The sequence below is a fragment of the Symphalangus syndactylus genome, chromosome 10 (assembly GCF_028878055.3).
Source record: "Symphalangus syndactylus isolate Jambi chromosome 10, NHGRI_mSymSyn1-v2.1_pri, whole genome shotgun sequence".
NCBI classification, from domain to species: Eukaryota; Metazoa; Chordata; class Mammalia; order Primates; family Hylobatidae; genus Symphalangus; species Symphalangus syndactylus.
This window is the reverse complement of record NC_072432.2, coordinates 35,958,654-35,978,307: the sequence shown is the minus strand read 5'-3', so window position 1 is coordinate 35,978,307 and position 19,654 is coordinate 35,958,654. Positions and strand designations below refer to the sequence as shown.

At 39.4% G+C, this 19,654-nt stretch overlaps 1 protein-coding gene across 2 annotated transcripts in view; it reads right to left on the bottom strand.

The window, feature by feature from the left end:
* SLC39A8 (solute carrier family 39 member 8) overlaps nt 1-19,654 on the bottom strand; it is a 90,784-nt gene that overhangs the window by 47,901 nt on the left and 23,229 nt on the right. For both annotated transcript variants that reach the window (XM_063611159.1, XM_055296900.2), the window contains exon 2: nt 4,951-5,113. In XM_063611159.1, coding sequence (XP_063467229.1) covers nt 4,951-5,113 — 163 coding nt within the window. The remainder of the gene's footprint in view (nt 1-4,950; nt 5,114-19,654) is intronic.

The window sequence follows — 19,654 nt, the reverse complement described above, 5'->3', positions numbered from 1 at the left end:
GCACCAAAAGAATACATTGGTATGAATCTATTCCTTGGACACCTCCATATATACATGGGACTTTCTCAAATGATCTGTTTCAGAGAGGGACAAATCTCCTTATAAGTGAACCCTGAAAGATTTTAATAGATTTCAAAGAAATATAGTCATGATAGTTTACATTTATTGAATGTCCACTGTGTGAGATTCTTCTAAGAACTTTACCTATTTTAACTCATTTAATTCTCACAGCAACCCTATGAGATAGGTACTACTATTTTTCCCGTTTTACTAGTGAGGAAATATGGTTCTATTATGATCCCCATTTTGCAGATCTGCATACAATCCAGGCTTCAATTTTTGTCTGGCCCCATTTAACTGTGAAACTGTATAGAATGGTGTTTAACAGTGTGAACTCTGGAGCCAGGGGATTTGTGTTCAAATCCCAGCTCATCCGCTCCCTGGCATCATAGGTTGGTTCCTTGACTTCCCTAAGTTTCAATTTTCTCATATTTAAAATGCAGATTAAAATAGCTCCTATTTCATAGAGTTTTTACAAGAATAAAATAAAACCAGTTAATGCTGTCCCTGGAATATAGTAAGCCTTTAATAAATGTTGATTATTATTATGTTTAAAAAATTAGTAAGTAGACCATGATATAAATGTTAGTTCATTTAATTCACTGTTATTCAGTGAAAAGAATAACAAACTAAGAATCAGGAGCTCTCATCTCACCTTAGGTACTACGCCTACAAGAAGCCACTTAACCTCTCTGGAACTTAGACTTACATCACTGGTTGTATTATAGAGTTGGACAATATGATCTTCAAGAATGCTTCAAGTAATATTCTTTATTTTATCTACTATTTGAATTAAATACTATTCTGTAACTTCATCAAAAGGTGAGGCAATTTCAGACAATTAAATTATTACTAAAATGCAATTAATTTCTCTCCTAGAGAATTTAACTTATCATCAGTTTACTGTACTCATCAATATAATTTTATAAAGCACATGAAATACTTTCAAAAATAAAATGTGAGGCCTCTGAGAAATTGTTATTTTATCTGCCCACTGAAATGTCAACATAAATGTATTCAAATTCTTGTATCATTTGGATTGCTTTTATGTTGATTTTTTATTGCTTTGGATGAGCTAAAGACTTGACTCTTCATTAAGTGAAAAGTTATGTGAAAAATCCAGTGCATTTAATTATTTTAAAATGTGTTTCTTAGTGAGAAAAACAATAGGATTACACAGGGGCCAGGGAATGTGGTGAACCTATGAACACATCTATAAGAACAAAGACATTCTTCTTCCTCTGTGCCAGGCATTGTTCTAGGCACTTATGTATATTAACTCATTTGATACTCCCAACAATTCTATAAAGGTACTGTTAAAGTAACTGACCCATAGAGATATTAAATAATCATACAGCTGCACTAAAATAAAACAATCAAGATATCACATCAAAAAGGCAATAGAGTGCCAAGTTAAACATCTTAGATGAGTAGTAACAAGCACTCTACTAGTTTCCCTAAATTCCCCCAGAAACATTTCGTATCTTCTCCCACCCTATCCCACTTCACCCCAGCCTCATTTCAATTTCTAAGACAATATGCACCCTAAGAGGCATTTCTCTTTTTATTGGGTTATCTGTCTGAATATTTGGTGCCTTTATGATCTCATAACTTAGAATTGCTGACTTTTCCATTTTATGACTTTGTAGTGTTGCCCCTAGAATTCTACCTCTCACACCCTGCTTCTGACTTCCCAGTTCTCAACTCCTGGTTCCTGAAACAGAGTAACCTAGGCAACTGGGGTTTAAAAATTACTTTTGAGTATGAGTAATTAACTTGCACTGAGCAACTGGGGTTAAAAATTACTTTTGAATATAAGTAATTAACCTGCACAGAGTAGAGTATTTGCTTTTTCTGAAACCTCACTTCCTGTACCTAGAGTTATGCACATGTTAGATGTAGTTATTTAACAGACCTAACTAACAGGCCTACTACAGCACCTATGTAATGAATAATGTTTGAAGTACTTTACAAATATTAAGTCATTTAATCTTTACAGCAAGGCCATAAGAAAGGTACTATTTTACATGAGGAAGCTGAGGCAGGAAAAGGTTAAAGTCATGTTCCCAACATAGCTGGAAAATTACAGAGCTGGGATTTGAGCCCGGGTAAACTGGCTTCAGAGTCTGTGCTTTCACTGTGCGATACTATTAGTCAAGGGTAGTATCCTAAAACATTTGCTGAATTTACTTTTGAATGTAAAGTGCAAATTGTATTAAACAGGCTTGTAGAAATATAAATATACTCTAGCAAAAATATTTGCTTGAACAATTAGCAATTCAAAATTACTGATATTTCAAAATTGAAATTACTGTTATTCACAAAATTGCAAATTATATTGATAAATGATACTTGATGATTTCTATGCTTTGTATATATAAATACAGAATATCAATGAGAACATGGGTTCTGAAACCAAGACAACCTGGGCTGAATCTGGCTCTACAACATGCAAGTTGTGTAACTTTGAGCAAATGACTTTAAACTCCCTGCACCTTTGTTTTCTTGGCTGTAAAATGGGAATAGTAGTGCCTACATCATATGGTTGCATGTGATTAATATATTAACGTGTAAAGTACTTCAAAGAGTGCCTGTCATATAGTAAGTACTACAAAAGAATTGGCTATCATCGTTATTTTTGTCATTGTTGTTATCTCTTTTATTCATATAGAGGGAGATTGAAGTGTACATACACAAAGGAATCTAGAAATGAAAACAGGCACTTTCTTTGTTAAGTCTTCCCTTTTCTTCTCTATGTTTACTCTCTTTATCTATCTGTACTCATGTCAGATGAGCTCACTCAGAACAGCATCTTTATTTTTATTTTTTTGAGATGAGTTCTCCCTCTGCCACCCAGGCTGGAGTACGGTGGGGCAATCATAGCCCACTGCAGTCTTGACCTCCTGTGTTCAAGTGATCCTCCTGCCTCAGCCTCCCAAGTAGCTATGCCTACAGGTGTGTGCCACCATGCCCAGCTAATTCTTTTAATTTTTGTTGTGATGGGGTGTCACTATGTTTCCCAGGTTGGTCTTGAACTCCTGGCCTCAAGCAGTCCTCCACCTTGGTCTCCCAAAGTGCTGGGATTACAGGAATGAGTCACCGTGCCTAGCCCCAGTGTCTTTAAATATCATCTCTAGACTGGCAAATCCCCAGTCTTGACCTCTCCTCTGAAAGCAATCTCCTCTCCAAATGTCTGTGTGCCTTTGCCTACCGGACCTCCCTGTCTACCTGTGTATGTCAATGTCTCAAAGCAACCATGCCAAAAATTATACTCTTTATCCTCACCACTCCCTTCCTCTACAATAAACAGCTATTCCCAGTCTTCTCCATCCCGGGAAATGGTATAACGATCTCTCCGGTTTCTCTGGCTCAAGCCTTGACTCATTGTTCCCTCTCCCACAATCAATCCAGGGCAAACCATTTAGCATGATCTCCAGGACTTATCCCTAATCTACTGCTTCTCCCCACTTCTACTTCCCCCACCTTAGTCCAAGTCCCCATCATCCTGAGCATCAGCTCCTGGCAATCGCTTCCTGACCAATCACCCTGCTTCTACTCTTGCCCCATTACAATCTGTTCTTCAGATTGAAGGCAGGTAGAATGCTCTTTTACAGATTTGAATGAGATCACAGCACTCTCCTGTTCAGAATGGTACAGTGACTTCACACTACATTCGGAATAAAACCCAATCAATTTACCACCTCCCACAAGGCTTCCTCACCTGGCCTCCATCTCCCGCCAGGACATATATCCTTCTACCTTCCCCACCAACTCACTAGGCTCCAGACACATAGGAGCCTCTTGCTGCTCCTCACTCATGCCAAGCTCATTGCCAAGCCATGTTGGCTGTGCCCTCAATTAAGAATGCTCTTCCCTAGAGAAGACCTTGCTGTGGCCCTCTCCTTCTGCTCAGATGATACCTCATCAGAGAGGGCTTCCTTGATCTATCTAAGATGACACTCACCCACCATCACCTTCTATCCCTCACCTACTAATATTTTATTTTCTTCATAGCACCTTTCACTCTGAAACTATGTTGTTTATTTGCTTGTTTGTTTAAATGTTTATTATCTCTCTTCTCCAATACACTGTAAGCCCTAATAAGACAGATAATTTTTCTTCTTGTTTACTATTGACTCCTTAGTGCACAGAACAATGCTTGGTATGTCGTTCAATAAATATTTGCTTAATGAACAAATGAATGAAAATTAAAAATTCCAACATAATTTTCAAACAGACTCCCTGAACAATTGGTTTATCTCATTGGTGAAAGTTACTCTTCTACACATTTAAGCATGTGAGCTGTATATTAAGCATACATATATTTTATTATGGTTTAAAATTTCTTTGCATCAGATCATACCTTTAAAGTACCATATTCATGGCAATACCATTATAGTCACTTAAATAGTCTCTGGTATTTTCTTTCACCTATGAAAATTAAAACTAATAATTTAGTCCCTGAAAATTTAATCTAGAAGCATGCTAGTTCTCTTATCTCTTCATTGGTAACTGCAGATAAACTGACAAGCCTTAAAATAATATGGTAAGCAAAAGATAATGGAAATGAAATGATCATTTATAAGCCAAATAAAATGCAAATCCAATATGCACAGCATAAAATATATAGTTTAAAATCAAGAACTGGATTTTATAAAGTTTTTAAGTGTACTAAATGTAATTTTGATTCAACAAAGAGAAGAGCATAACTTACGAAGCCTAAATGAGTTATAATTCTTATTCTAAATACTTTCAGAATATAAGTATTATTCTAAGAAGTTCTATGTAGATTAATTAAAAGCAAGAAAGCAGAAAAAGAGGCATATTAACTTCATTTCACAATGGTTCATAGACTTTTCAAATAAAAGAGAAAAAATGCTTCCAATATACCTTCTGAATGACTTGGTCTTGTTTTGTGCTTGGGCCGATCCTCACATGGGTGAAAGTTCAATTGCTGTAAGACTGCTGGACAGATGACAGAGAATTTGGAGCTGGTTATTTGGGTAGCATTTGAAAAGCCATGAAGGGAAAAGATCTCTTCAGCAGTTAAACACTGAAATAGAACAAACAAACAAAAATGTGTTAATAATGTGTAAAAGCACATAAGCAAAGATGCCATAAAGAGACACAGACTATTTCATCTAGATGCACAGCACTCTTTATACAAAAGCCCACCACAGAAATTGAAAGGCCCCTAAAGTTGTAAAACAGCCCACACCGGCTTAAACCTAGAAACAAGAAAAATAGAAAAAAAAAATCCCTTCTTAATCAACAGCCTTCCTACAGCAGAAAAAAGATAAAAATTGGTTTGGGCATATCCAAGGACTTTATTTAAAATAGGGGTGCACCAACACCATTCAAACAAAGGGTTTTAAAACAAATTTTTATTGTCAGTACCCCCTCTTAGTTTACTTTTCTTCAGTTTGAATGGATATTTTGTGTGTGTCACTGGCATGGCCCTCTATAGCATTTCTTGTAGACAAATACCTGGCTCCCTACAGTTTCGTGCTAAGAAATTCCTCTCTTCTCTACACTGCAATAAATATAAATATAAAAAGTTGTTTTAAAATATGTCTTTTGCACAAACTGTTTTTCGTTAAAATATGCATTATTCTCAATGATGTTGGGTAGCTTTTCTATATTATATTAAGTTTTGAAAATAGTGCTAGGCTGTTTAGAAATTCATTAACTATTAACGAGGACTAGAAGCTACATTAGGAAAAAAACTGCAAAAATAATTTTTAAAGGTATAATGTTGTTCTCACATTTTAACTGTAAGCTCTCTTCCATATACAGTACTTGCATTATTAAGAAAAATATAAAATAAATGCTAATGAATGTCATATGAATTATAGTGTGAAAAACATCCATTCACTCAAACGGAAGAGTCTGTCTTTAATAAACGTAATTTAGGCAAGTTATTTGCATGCTTCAGCCAATGCTTAAACCCCAATACGACCTTAGCTGTGTACTATGATCTGAATTATGTCTCCCCAGATTCACATGTTGAAGCCCTAATCCCCAGTGCGATAGTATTTGGAGATGGGGCCTTTGAGAGGTAATTAAGTTTAGATGAGTTCATGAAGTTGGGGCCCTGGTCCAGTGGGATTAGTGCACTTATAAAAAGAGGCATCAAAGAGCCTGCTCACTTGCTCTTTCTCTGCTATATGAGGAAGCGAGAAAATGCTCTCTGTGACCCAAGGAGAGAGCCCTCACAGACAGCAACCATTCTGGCACCTTGGTCTGGACTTCAAGTCTCCAACTATGAGAAAATAAATTTCTGTTGCTTAAGCCACCTAGGCTTTGGTATTTTGTTATGGCAGCCTGAGCTGACTAATACACTATGAATGGTATCAATAACTCAAAAGTTGATGTTAATTGTTTGACCATAAGATGCTGTAATTCCCTTTACGACAGAAACAATGAAATTTAAAATGTTGTATTTTGATACAAGGAGATCACTACTGTTTATAAAAGAAAAATGAAAAAACATCAAATAATCAAATACATCAATATCTATGCAGTTGTCCAAAGCTAAGATTACAACTACCTTACAGAAAATGCATATTTAGATATTTCTAATGTCTAAGTATGTACCTAAAATTGTTCCTTATTCAACCCACTCTCTTGAGTTTATGATTAATGATAGCTGCGTGCCATCCATAGAAGAGGATACACCACACCCAATGCCCTGTTAACAGTCTTCCCTTTACCTCAGAATGATGTATAATAAACTAATGGAGGGAGAAAATACCTCAAGATTTAATTGGGGAAGGGAAAGTATGCAGTTTATTCATCACCAGGAAGGAATCCAGAAGCATAATTGCTAGACTCAAAAAGTAGACAGCCCTTGTGGTTCAACTGGACACTGTGTGCTTCCAAGAATAAATAGGTGTGATGGCACATGATAGCACACACAGAGAGCACCACTGTTTCCCTGCAAGGAAGACTTAGCCTACTTGGACTTTAAATTCCTCCAACTGTAAAATAGGAGGAAAAAGGAAAGATGCCTGTAGATAATCTCCAAAGACTCTTCAGAATTAGCATTCTAAGACTCCTTAACACCTGATGACTGTTAAGCAGTTCTTTTTTTTTTTTTTTTTGAAGGAGGTGATCAGTTCACACAGATTTATTATACTCTTCTGTCTAATTCTGCACAAGTTTTTTGTTTTATTATTATACTTTACGTTTTAGGGTACATGTGCACAATGTGCAGGTTTGTTACATATGTATCCATGTGCCGTGTTGGTTTGCTGCACCCATTAACTCGTCATTTAGCATTAGGTATATCTCCTAATGCTGTCCCTCCCCCCTTCCCCCTCCCCCCAACCTACAACAGTCCCCGGAGTGTGATATTCCCCTTCCTGTGTCCATGAGTTCTCATTGCTCAGTTCCCACCTATGAGTGAGAAATGCGGTGTTTGGTTTTTTGTCCCTGCGATAGTTTACTGAGAATGATGTTTTCCAGGTTCATCCATGTCCCTACAAAGGACATGAACTCATCATTTTATGGGTGCATAGTATTCCATGGTGTATATGTGCCACATTTTCTTAATCCAGTCTATCATTGTTGGACATTTGGGTTGGTTCCAAGTCTTTGCTATTGTGAATAGTGCCACAACAAACATACGTGTGCATGTGTCTTTATAGCAGCATGATTTATAGTCCTTTGGGTATATAACCAGTAATGGGATGGCTGGGTCAAATGGTATTTCTAGTTCTAGATCCCTGAGGAATCACCACACTGACTTCCACGATGGTTGAACTAGTTTATGGTCCCACCAACCGTGTAAAAGTGTTCCTATTTCTCCACATCCTCTCCAGCACCTGTTGTTTCCTGACTTTTTAATGATCGCCATTCTAACTAGTGTGAGATGGTATCTAATTGTGGTTTTGATTTGTATTTCTCTGATGACCAGTGATGATGAGCATTTTTTCATGTGTTTTTTTGGCTGCATAAATGTCTTCTTTTGAGAAGTGTCTGTTCATGTCCTTCGCCCACTTTTTGATGGGGTTGTTTGTTTTTTTCTTGTAAATTTGTTGGAGTTCATTGTAGATTCTGGATATTAGCCCTTTGTCAGATGAGTAGGTTGCAAAAATTTTCTCCCATTCTGTAGGTTGCCTGTTCACTCTGATGGTAGTTTCTTTTGCTGTGCAGAAGCTCTTTAGTTTAATTAGATCCCATTTGTCAATTTTGCCTTTTGTTGCCATTGCTTTTGGTGTTTTAGACATGAAGTCCTTGCCCACGCCTATGTCCTGAATGGTATTGACTAGGCTTTCTTCTAGGGTTTTTATAGTTTTAGGTCTAACATGTAAGTCTTTTATCCATCTTGAATTAATTTTTGTATAAGGTGTAAGGAAGGGATCCAGTTTCAGCTTTCTACATATGGCTAGCCAGTTTTCCCAGCCCCATTTATTAAATAGGGAATCCTTTCCCCATTGCTTGTTTTTGTCAGGTTTGTCAAAAATCGGATAGTTGTACATATGCGGCATTATTTCTGAGGGCTCTGTTCTGTTCCATTGATCTATGTCTCTGCTGTGGTACCAGTACTATGCTGTTTTGGTTACTGTAGCCTTGTAGTATAGTTTGAAGTCAGGTAGCGTGATGCCTCCAGCTTTGTTCTTTTGGCTTAGGATTGACTTGGTGATGCAGGCTCTTTTTTGGTTCCATATGAACTTTAAAGTAGTTTTTTCCAATTCTGTGAAGAAAGTCATTGGTAGCTTGATGGGGATGGCATTGAATCTATAAATTACCTTGGGCAGTATGGCCATTTTCACGATATTGATTCTTACAACCCATCAGCATGGAATGTTCTTCCATTTGTTTGTATCCTCTTTTATTTCATTGAGCAGTGGTTTGTAGTTCTCCTTGAAGAGGTCCTTCACATCCCTTGTAAGTTGGATTCCTAGGTATTTTATTTTCTTTGAAGCAATTGTGAATGGGAGTTCACTCATGATTTGGCTCTCTGTTTGTCTGTGATTGGTGTACAAGAATGCTTGTGATTTCTGTACATTGATTTTGTATCCTGAGACTTTGCTGAAGTTGCTAATCAGCTTAAGGAGATTTTGGGCTGAGACAATGGGGTTTTCTAGATATACAATCATGTCATCTGCAAACAGGGACAATTTGACTTCCTCTTTTCCTAATTGAATATCCTTTATTTCCTTCTCCTGCCTGATTGCCCTGGCCAGAACTTCCAACACTATGTTGAATAGGAGTGGTGAGAGAGGGCATCCCTGTCTTGTGCCAGTTTTCAGAGGGAATGCTTCCACTTTTTGCCGATTCAGTATGATATTGGCTGTGGGTTTGTCATAGATAGCTCTTATTATTTCAAGATACGTCCTATCAATACCTTATTGAGAGTTTTTAGCATGAGGGGTTGTTGAATTTTGTCAAAGGCCTTTTCTGCATCTATTGAGATAATCATATGGTTTTTGTCTTTGGTTCTGTTTATATGCTGGATTACATTTATTGATTTGTGTATGTTGAACCAGCCTTGCATCCCAGGGATGAAGCCCACTTGATCATGGTGTATAAGCTTTTTGATGTGCTGCTGGATTCAGTTTGCCAGTATTTTATTGAGGATTTTTGCATCAATGTTCATCAAGGATATTGGTCTGAAATTCTCTTTTTTGGTTATGTCTCTGCCAGGCTTTGGTATCAGGACGATGCTGGCCTCATAAAATGTGTTAGGGAGGATTCCCTCTTTTTCTATGGATTGGAATAGTTTCAGAAGGAATGGTACCAGTTCCTCCTTGTACCTCTGGCAGAATTTGGCTGTGAATCCATCAGGTCCTGGGCTCCTTTTGGTTGGTAAGCTATTGATTATTGCCACAATTTCAGAGCCTGTTATTGGTCTATTCAGAGATTCAACTTCTTCCTGGTTTAGTCTTGGGAGGGTGTATTTGTCGAGGAATTTATCCATTTCTTCTAGATTTTCTAGTTTATTTGCGTAGAGGTGTTTGTACTATTCTCTGATGGTAGATTGTATTTCTGTGGGATCGGTGGTGATATCCCCTTTTTCATTTTTTATTGCATCTATTTGATTCTTCTCTCTTTTCTTCTTTATTAGTCTTGCTAGCCGTCTATCAATTTTGTTGATCTTTTCAAAAAACCAGCTCCTGGATTCATTAGTTTTTTGAAGGGTTTTTTGTGTCTCTATTTCCTTCAGTACTGCTCTGATTTTAGTTATTTCTTGCCTTCTGCTAGCTTTTGAATGTGTTTGCTCTTGCTTTTCTAGTTCTTTTAATTGTGATGTTAGGGTGTCAATTTTGGATCTTTCCTGCTTTCTCTTGTGGGCATTTAGTGCTATAAATTTCCCTCTACACACTGCTTTGAATGTGTCCCAGAGATTCTGGTATGTTATGTCTTTGTTCTCATTGGTTTCAAAGAACATCTTTATTTCTGCCTTCATTTCGTTATGTACCCAGTAGTCATTCAGGAGCAGGTTGTTCAGTTTCCATGTAGTTGAGTGGTTTTGAGTGAGTTTCTTAATCCTGAGTTCTAGTTTGATTGCACTGTGGTCTGAGAGACAGTTTGTTATAATTTCTGTTCTTTTACATTTGCTGAGGAGAGCTTTACTTCCAACTATGTGGTCAATTTTGGAATAGGTGTGGTGTGGTGCTGAAAAAAATGTACATTCTGTTGATTTGGGGTGGAGAGTTCTGTAGATGCCTATTAGGTCCACTTTGTGCAGAGCTGAGTTCAATTCCTGGATATCCTTGTTAACTTCTGTCTCATTGATCTGTCTAATGTTGACAGTGGGGTGTTAAAATCTCCCATTATTATTGTGTGGGAGTTTAAGTCCCTTTGTAGGTCACTCAGGACTTGCTTTATGAATCTGGGCGCTCCTGTGTTGGGTGCATATGTATTTAGGAGAGTTAGCTCTTCTTGTTGAATTGATCCCTTTACCATTATGTAATGGCCTTCTTTGTCTCTTTTGATCTTTGTTGGTTTAATGTCTGTTTTATCAGAGACTAGGATTGCAACCCCTGCCTTTTTTTGTTTTCCATTTGCTTCATAGATCTTCCTCCATCCCTTTATTTTGAGTCTATGTGTGTCTCTGCACGTGAGATAGGTTTCCTGAATACAGCACACTGATGGATCTTAACTCCTTATCCAGTTAGCTAGTCTGTGTATTTTAATTGGAGCATTTAGCCCATTTACATTTAAGGTTAATATTCTTATGTGTGAATTTGATCCTGTCATTATGATGTTAGTTGGTTATTTTGCTCGTTAGTTTATGCAGTTTCTTCCTAGCCTCGATGGTCTTTACAATTTGGCATGTTTTTGCAGGGGCTGGTACCGGTTGTTCCTTTCCATGTTTAGTGCTCCCTTCAGGAGCTCTTTTAGGGCAGGCCTGGTGGTGACAAAATCACTGAGCATTTGCTTGTCTGTAAAGTATTTTATTTCTCCTTCACTTATGAAGATTAGTTTGGCTGGATATGAAATTCTGGGTTGAAAATTCTTTTCTTTAAGAATGTTGAATATCGGCCCCCACTCTCTTCTGGCTTGTAGAGTTTCTGCCATGAGATCAGCTGTTAGTCTGATGGGCTTCCCTTTGTGGGTAATCCGACCTTTCTCTCTGGCCGCCCTTAACATTTTTTCCTTCATTTCAACTTTGGTGAATCTGACAATTATGTGTCTTGGAGTTGCTCTTCTCGAGGAGTATCTTTGTGGCGTTCTCTGTATTTCCTGAATCTGAATGTTGGCCTGCCTTGCTAGATTGGGGAAGTTCTCCTGGATAATATCTTCCAGAGTGTTTTACAACTTGGTTCCATTCTCCCCGTCATTTTCAGGTACACCAATCAGACATAGGTTTGGTCTTTTCACATAGTCCCAAATTTCTTGGAGGCTTTGTTCATTTCTTTTTATTCTTTTTTCTCTAAACTTCCCTTCTCGCTTCATTTCATTCATTTTATCTTCCATCACTGATACTCTTTCTTCCAGTTGATCGCATGGGCTCCCGAGGTTTCTGCAATCTTCACATAGTTCTTGAAACTTGGCTTTCAGCTCCATCAGCTCCTTTAAGTCCTTCTCTCCATTGGTTATTCTAGTTATCCATTCATCTAATTTTTTTTTCAAAGTTTTTAACTTCTTTGCTATTGTTTTGAATTTCCTCCCGTAGCTCAGAGTAGTTTGATCGTCTGAAGCCTTCTTCTCTCAACTCGTCAAAGTCATCCTCCATCCAGCTTTGTTCCGTTGCTGGTGAGGAACTGCGTTCCTTTGGAGGAGGAGAGGTGCTCTGCTTTTTAGAGTTTCCAGTTTTTCTGCTCTGTTTTTTCCCCATCTTTTTTGTTTTATCTACTTTTGGTCTTTGATGATGGTGATGTACAGATGGGTTTTTGGTGTGGATGTCCTTTCTGTTTGTTAGTTTTCCTTCTACCAGAGAGGACCCTCAGCTGCAGGTCTGTTGGAGTTTACTAGAGGTCCACTCCAGACCCTGTTTGGCTGAGTGTCAGCAGCAGTGGCTGCAGAACAATGGATTTTCGTGAGACCACAAATTCAGCTGTCTGATAGTTCCTCTGGAAATTTTGTCTCAGAGGAGTACCTGGCCGAGTGAAGTGTCAGTCTGTCCCTACTTGGGGGTGCCTCCCAGTTAGGCTGCTTAGGGGTCAGGGACCCACTTTAGGAGGCAGTCTGTCCATTCTCAGATCTCCAGCTGCATGCTGGGAGAACCACTACTCTCTTCAAAGCTGTCAGACAGGGACATTTAAGTCTGCAGAGGTTCCTGCTGAATTTTTGTTTGTCTGTGCCCTGCCCCCAGAGGTGGAGCCTGCAGAGGCAGGCAGGCCTCCTTGAGCTGTGGTGGGCTCCACCCAGTTCCAGCTTCCTGGCTGCTTTGTTTACCTAAGCAAGCCTGGGCAATGGCCAGCACCCCTCCCCCAGCCTCGCTGCCACCTTGCAGTTTGATCTCAGACTGCTGTGCTAGCAATCAGTGAGACTCCGTGGTCATAGGACCCTCCGAGCCAGGTGCGGGACACAATCTCCTGGTGTGCTGTTTTCCAAGCCCATTGGAAAAGCGCAGTATTAGGGTGGGACTGACCCGATTTTCCAGGTGCCGTCTGTTACCCCTTTCTTTGACTAGGAAAGGGAACTCCCTGACCCCTTGTGCTTCCTGAGTGAGGCAATGCCTCACCCTGCTTCGGCTCGCACACAGTGCACTGCACCAACTGTCCTGCACTCACTGTTTGGCACTCCCTAGTGAGATGAACCTGGTACCTCAAACGGAAATGCAGAAATCACCCATCTTCTGTGCCGCTCATGCTGGGAGCTGTAGACCGGAGCTGTTCCTATTCGGCCATCTTGGCTCCACCAAGCAGTTCTTTTTCAGACCCAAATTGTAACCCATTCCTGAATCAGGACGTCCACTTGCTAAGGCACAGTCCACATTTTTTAACGAAGTAAAATACAAAATAATAGAAACTATAGACTATATCACACATAATAGGGTAAGTGTTGCTTAACCAAACTTTAGTTACACATCATATATAACATGAACATGTATACTGGATCATGATGTAAAATGTATTTCTTGCTGTGAATGGCAGTCACGAGCTTGAATGCCACAACCCTTAAGGATGTCAGAATTGCCCACTGTACATCATTAAAGACACCCTCCTACATACAATTAGAAAAAAAGAAACAGTGCAGTCAAATAAATATATAATTAATACCATCAGATAGCTTAGCAGTGCAGCATTTATGTTGAAATTTTAGCTGGACAGGTGGTCAGGGATAGTCACGGTAGTCATGGAGAGTGGCAACTATCCAATCAACACAAAGAACACAGAGATGAGGAGATGATAAAACTCAAAGCTCACCTCGTGATAAGAGAATGAGAACAGAATACTAACAGTGCAGCAGAACTGAATTAACGGCAAGCCTGACTTATTTAAAATAGCTATCTACCAGCAGTGGAATGAACACAATTTTGGACAGTGGCCTGTTTCTGGCTTCAAACAATCTTGATATTTATTATACTTTGACTTAACAAAGTTGAACCCGAAACAAAAGAAAGCAGTTGTCTTAGAAAGGGTGGTGCCTCCCAGAGCGGGAACAAACAGGATGAGAGTCCAGCGCCTGAAGGGTGAGGGCAACAAAACCAACCGGTTACACCATGGACAAGGAGGCTCAAACACCCTCACAAGCACACCCTTCCACCTCCAAAACAATGAACAAACAAATTACGGAAAGGGTAGGATCATCAAGTGCTCCTCAGAAAACAATTCAGGATGATTGTACGGAATGCTATGTGCCTTAATAAAACTCCATGTGCTTTCGCCAGCTCCTTCACATTTATGACAGCTTTACTTCTTTTCATGTTTGTATCTATGACACTGCTGTTCTCAAGCATGCTGCCCTGATGTTTTCTGTGGCCTTTTAAGGTTTCAGATGTCCTCGTGTTCAGCGGGTTGACATTTTTCATAAAGACTCTAAGTTTGAAGTTAAGCTCCTATTCACTGGTCTCTTGCCACATTAGGGTGACCTCAAATGGGACTTATATGTGTGAAACACCAAAGTAAGGAAGCATTATAGGTAGGGACTAGGTATGTATTACAAAAGAGACCGCAAAGTATGCTCAAAACCGTTTCAGCAAATAGTTCTGTGCATTTTGGCTTCCGCTTCTGCTCTTCCTTCTTCCTCACCAGTTTTTATGAGTCAGAAGTTTTTCTGCCTCTTTCCTAAACATGTCCTTATGGGAAAGTAGGGGGCTGGATCAGGGAGAGGATGAAGGAAGCTCAAGGAATTAGGGCAAGTTCCTTCCTTAGCATTTTACACAACTGAGATCTGGTTATAATAAATGCTGAAGAGTGGCAAGATCTGAAAGCTTCAATACTGACAAAGATTCTCTCCTTGACTAAACTGCAGTCAGGCTCCTCTGAGCCCAAGCCTCGACCCTAGCATCCATCCTTACAGGACCTGCAACACCCGGTGTTAGCAAGAAACTTTCTAACTCAGTTTAAAGAGAGTTCCCTCACCCTCCATGTCTGATCACCCTGGTCCTGCCTTCAGCAAGAATCCTGTTAGGTCTGTTTAACCAAAATCCCCCCTACCCTTAATGTTTCCTCTTAGTAATTTTCCATTCACTGACTCCCTCCCCACTCCTACCCCTGGCTCCTCCTTGGCTGTAAATCCCTACTTGTCCATGTTGTATTTGGAGTTGAGCCAAGTTCCGTACTGAGGTCTCTTTTCCCCTTGTGATCATTAATTTTGTGTCAATTTGACTGGCCACTGGCTTCCCAAATTAAACATTATTTCTATGGTGTTAAACATTATTTCTTAGGTGTCTGCGAGGGTGGTTCCAGATGAGATTACCATTTGAATCGGTGGACTCCGTGAAGTAGATTGCCCTCCCCAGTGTGAGTCCAACCCATTGAAGGTCTGAACAGAATAAAAGGCAGAGGAAGGAATTTGTCACTTTTTTCCTTCCTCACTGCTTGAACTGGGTCATTTGATTTCATTTTCTCCAACCCTCCCTCTAGAGTTTACACCACTGGCTCCTCCGGTTCTCGGGCTTTCAGGCTTAGGCTAAATTAAAGCATTGGGGTATTGATGGGACGTATCTCAAAATCATAAGAGCTATCTATGACAAACCCACAGCCAATATCATACTGAATGGGCAAAAACTGGAAGCATTCCCTCTGAAAACTGGCACAAGACAGGGAGGCCCTCTCTCACCGCTCCTATTCAACATAGTGCTGGAAGTTCTGGCCAGAGCAATCAGGCAGGAGAAGGAAATAAAGGGTATTCAATTAGGAAAAGAGGAAGTCAAATTGTCCCTGTTTGCAGATGACATGATTGTATATCTAGAAAACCCCATTGTCTCAGCCCAAAACCTCCTTAAGCTGATTAGCAACTTCAGCAAAGTCTCAGGATACAAAATTAATGTACAAAAATCACAAGCATTCTTGTACACCAATAACAGACAAACAGAGAGCCAAATCATGAGTGAACTCCCATTCACAATTGCTTCAAAGAAAATAAAATACCTAGGAATCCAAATTACAAGGGATGTGAAGGACCTCTTCAAGGAGAACTACAAACCACTGCTCAATGAAATAAAAGATGATACAAACAAATGGAAGAACATTCCATGCTCATGGGTTGTAAGAATCAATATCGTGAAAATGGCCATACTGCCCAAGGTAATTTATAGATTCAATGCCATCCCCATCAAGCTACCAATGACTTTCTTCACAGAATTGGAAAAAACTATTTTAAAGTTCATATGGAACCAAAAAAGAGCCTGCATCGCCAAGTCAATCCTAAGCCAAAAGAACAAAGCTGGAGGCATCACGCTACCTGACTTTAAACTATACTACAAGGCTACAGTAACCAAAACAGCATGGTACTGGTACCACAACAGAGACATAGATCAATGGAACAGAACAGAGCCCTCAGAAATGATGCTGCATATCTACAACTATCTGATCTTTGACAAACCTGACAAAAACAAGAAATGGGGAAAGGATTCCCTATTTAATAAATGGGGCTGGGAAAACTGGCTAGCCATATGTAGAAAGCTGAAACTGGATCCCTTCCTTACACCTTATACAAAAATTAATTCAAGATGGATTAAAGACTTATATGTTAGACCTAAAACCATTAAAATCCTACAAGAAAACCTAGGCAATACCATTCAGGACATAGGCGTGGGCAAGGACTTCATGTCTAAAACACCAAAAGCAATGGCAACAAAAGGCAAAATTGACAAATGGGATCTAATTAAACTAAAGAGCTTCTGCACAGCAAAAGAAACTACCATCAGAGTGAACAGGCAACCTACAGAATGGGAGAAAATTTTTGCAACCTACTCATCTGACAAAGGGCTAATATCCAGAATCTACAATGAACTCCAACAAATTTACAAGAAAAAAACAAACAACCCCATCAAAAAGTGGGCAAAGGACATGAACAGACACTTCTCAAAAGAAGACATTTATGCAGCCAAAAAACACATGAAGAAATGCTCATCATCACTGGCCATCAGAGAAATGCAAATCAAAACCACAGTGAGATACCATCTCACACCAGTTAGAATGGCCATCATTAAAAAATCAGGAAACAACAGGTGCTGGAGAGGATGTGGAGAAATAGGAACACTTTTACACTGTTGGTGGGACTGTAAACTAGTTCAACCATTGTGGAAGTCAGTGTGGCGATTCCTCAGGGATCTAGAACTAGAAATACCATTTGACCCAGCCATCCCATTACTGGGTATATACCCAAAGGACTATAAATCATGCTGCTATAAAGACACATGCACACGTATGTTTATTGCAGCGCTATTCACAATAGCAAAGAGTTGGAACCAACCCAAATGTCCAACAACAATAGACTGGATTAAGAAAATGTGGCACATATACACCATGGAATACTATGCAGCCATAAAAAATGATGAGTTCGTGTCCTTTGTAGGGACATGGATGAAACTGGAAAACATCATTCTCAGTAAACTATCGCAAGGACAAAAAACCAAACAGCGCATGTTCTCAATCATAGGTGGGAATTGAACAATGAGAACTCATGGACACAGGAAGGGGGAACATCACACTCCGGGGACTGTTGTGGGGTGAGGGGAGGGTGGAGGGACAGCATCAGGAGATACACCTAATGCTAAATGACGAGTTAATGGGTGCAGGAAATCAACATGGCACATGGATACATATGTAACAAACCTGCACATTGTGCACATGTACCCTAAAACCCTAAAGTATAATAAAAAATAAAAATAAAAATTAAAAGCATTGGCTTTCCGAATCTGTAGCCTGCAGACAGCAGATCCTGGGACTTCTCAGCCTCCACAATCACATGAGCCAATTCCCATTCCTCATAATCTCTCATATATATATATATATATATATATATATATATATATATATAGTTTTGTTTCTCTGGAGAACTCTAACATACCCCTATTGCAATGTTTCCTGAGTGAAATCTGTTTTTACCACTTCAACTGCTGTTAGGCGCTGGTTTTTTAACACTATCAAGTATAGCCATGTAGTTATACTACAGATTGCATTAACTCCTTCCTTTATTCTACAAATATTTATCAAACCATAAAAGTCTAGGTATAATATTGATGGGAGAAGTAGAAAGTGGGGAAAGCTGAAGGATGACAACCAGGAAGGAAATAGTACAAAGATAAATAAGTAAAACTGCCTTCCATCAGCAAACTTAAATAACTGTGGCAGAAATAAATTAGATACATGAAGGTCTATAAAACCAGACAGGAAATTATAAATTCACGAAAAACATAATAATAAAGAACTATGAGAGTTCACATGAGAGAGAAATGATATGCAGAGGAAATAGTCAAAAACAACGTTGACGATAGAATGCTGGGACAGTAGAAAGAGGATGCTGCTACTGCTGTTGATAGATGCAGGAGGCAGATAAAAGGGAGGGTCCTCGGAGAATCTCTACCTGCCTGAGCAGTGGGAGAATAGGGTGGAGCCATGGGAAGTTCCCCTGCGTGCAAGGGGGAAGAGCCTGCCCTCTTCAGTTCCTGCATTTGTGACCTGGAACCAATCTGTGAGATGGGGGCCTGTTAGCAGGAACTCTGCTCACTTTGCTGAGAGGTTGTTTTTTTCTTTTTTCCTTTTCGTCCAATAAATTCCATTCGCCTCACCCTTCAATGTGTCTGTGTGCCTAATTTTTTCTGGTCGTGTAAGAAGAACCCAGTTTAAGCTGAACTAAGGAACAAAGTTCTGCCACACTGTGATTAGGGAACCTAGGAAGAGAAGCCCATTTGGCAGGATGGTGGCAACTTTGGTTTTAGACATTTCAAGTTGCAATGCTCCTAAGACCCCAAATGCAAATGATTGGTGAGCTTTCCCTGAGAAAGGTAGAGACCAGAGATACGGATGTGGCTTCTTCTGCAAAAAGGTCATAGCTCAGTGGGAGTAGTGGAGCTGATCAGGAGAATCAGCATATAAAAAGAAGAACAAAGGCTTGGGAATACATATACAATTTGTGCAAAAGCAAGAAAAAGAGCCAGCATAAAAGAGCCAGCATATAAGCCCTAGTGAATTAAGCTCAACACATAAGAAACAATCCAGGCCAGTCAAATTTGGTAGATGTCTGTGGTTTTTGCCTTCCTGGAATGATGAAAGACATTTAACCCTTGGGTTTTTGTCCCATCATCTAGTAACAGACCTCCTTACTGCCATGGGAACTCCCTTCCATGTGATTTTGGTAAGCATAGGAGCAGTCTGGATCCTATACTCACCTGTGCTACTGAAAAACTCTTTCTCCACTAGTCCTGCTGTGAGTCTGGGGACATCTTAAGCCATTTCTGCCGCCATGTGAAAGAAGGCGAACTAAGAAGTGGAGAAAGACAGATTTTCAATACCATCACAATACCCTGGATAAGCTGTACCTAAAGCTGATGTGCACCCTGACTCTTAAGTTATGTGGGCCAATGAATTCCCTTTCAGCTTAAGCTAATTAAAGTTGATTTTTTTTTCACTCTTACAAATAAAAGAGTACTGATGGATACATAAAGTAATTATTTAAAAGTCACTTTTAAAAGCTAGTGAATGAATGCTACATCATAACCTATAGGAAAACAAAAAGATAAGCCTTT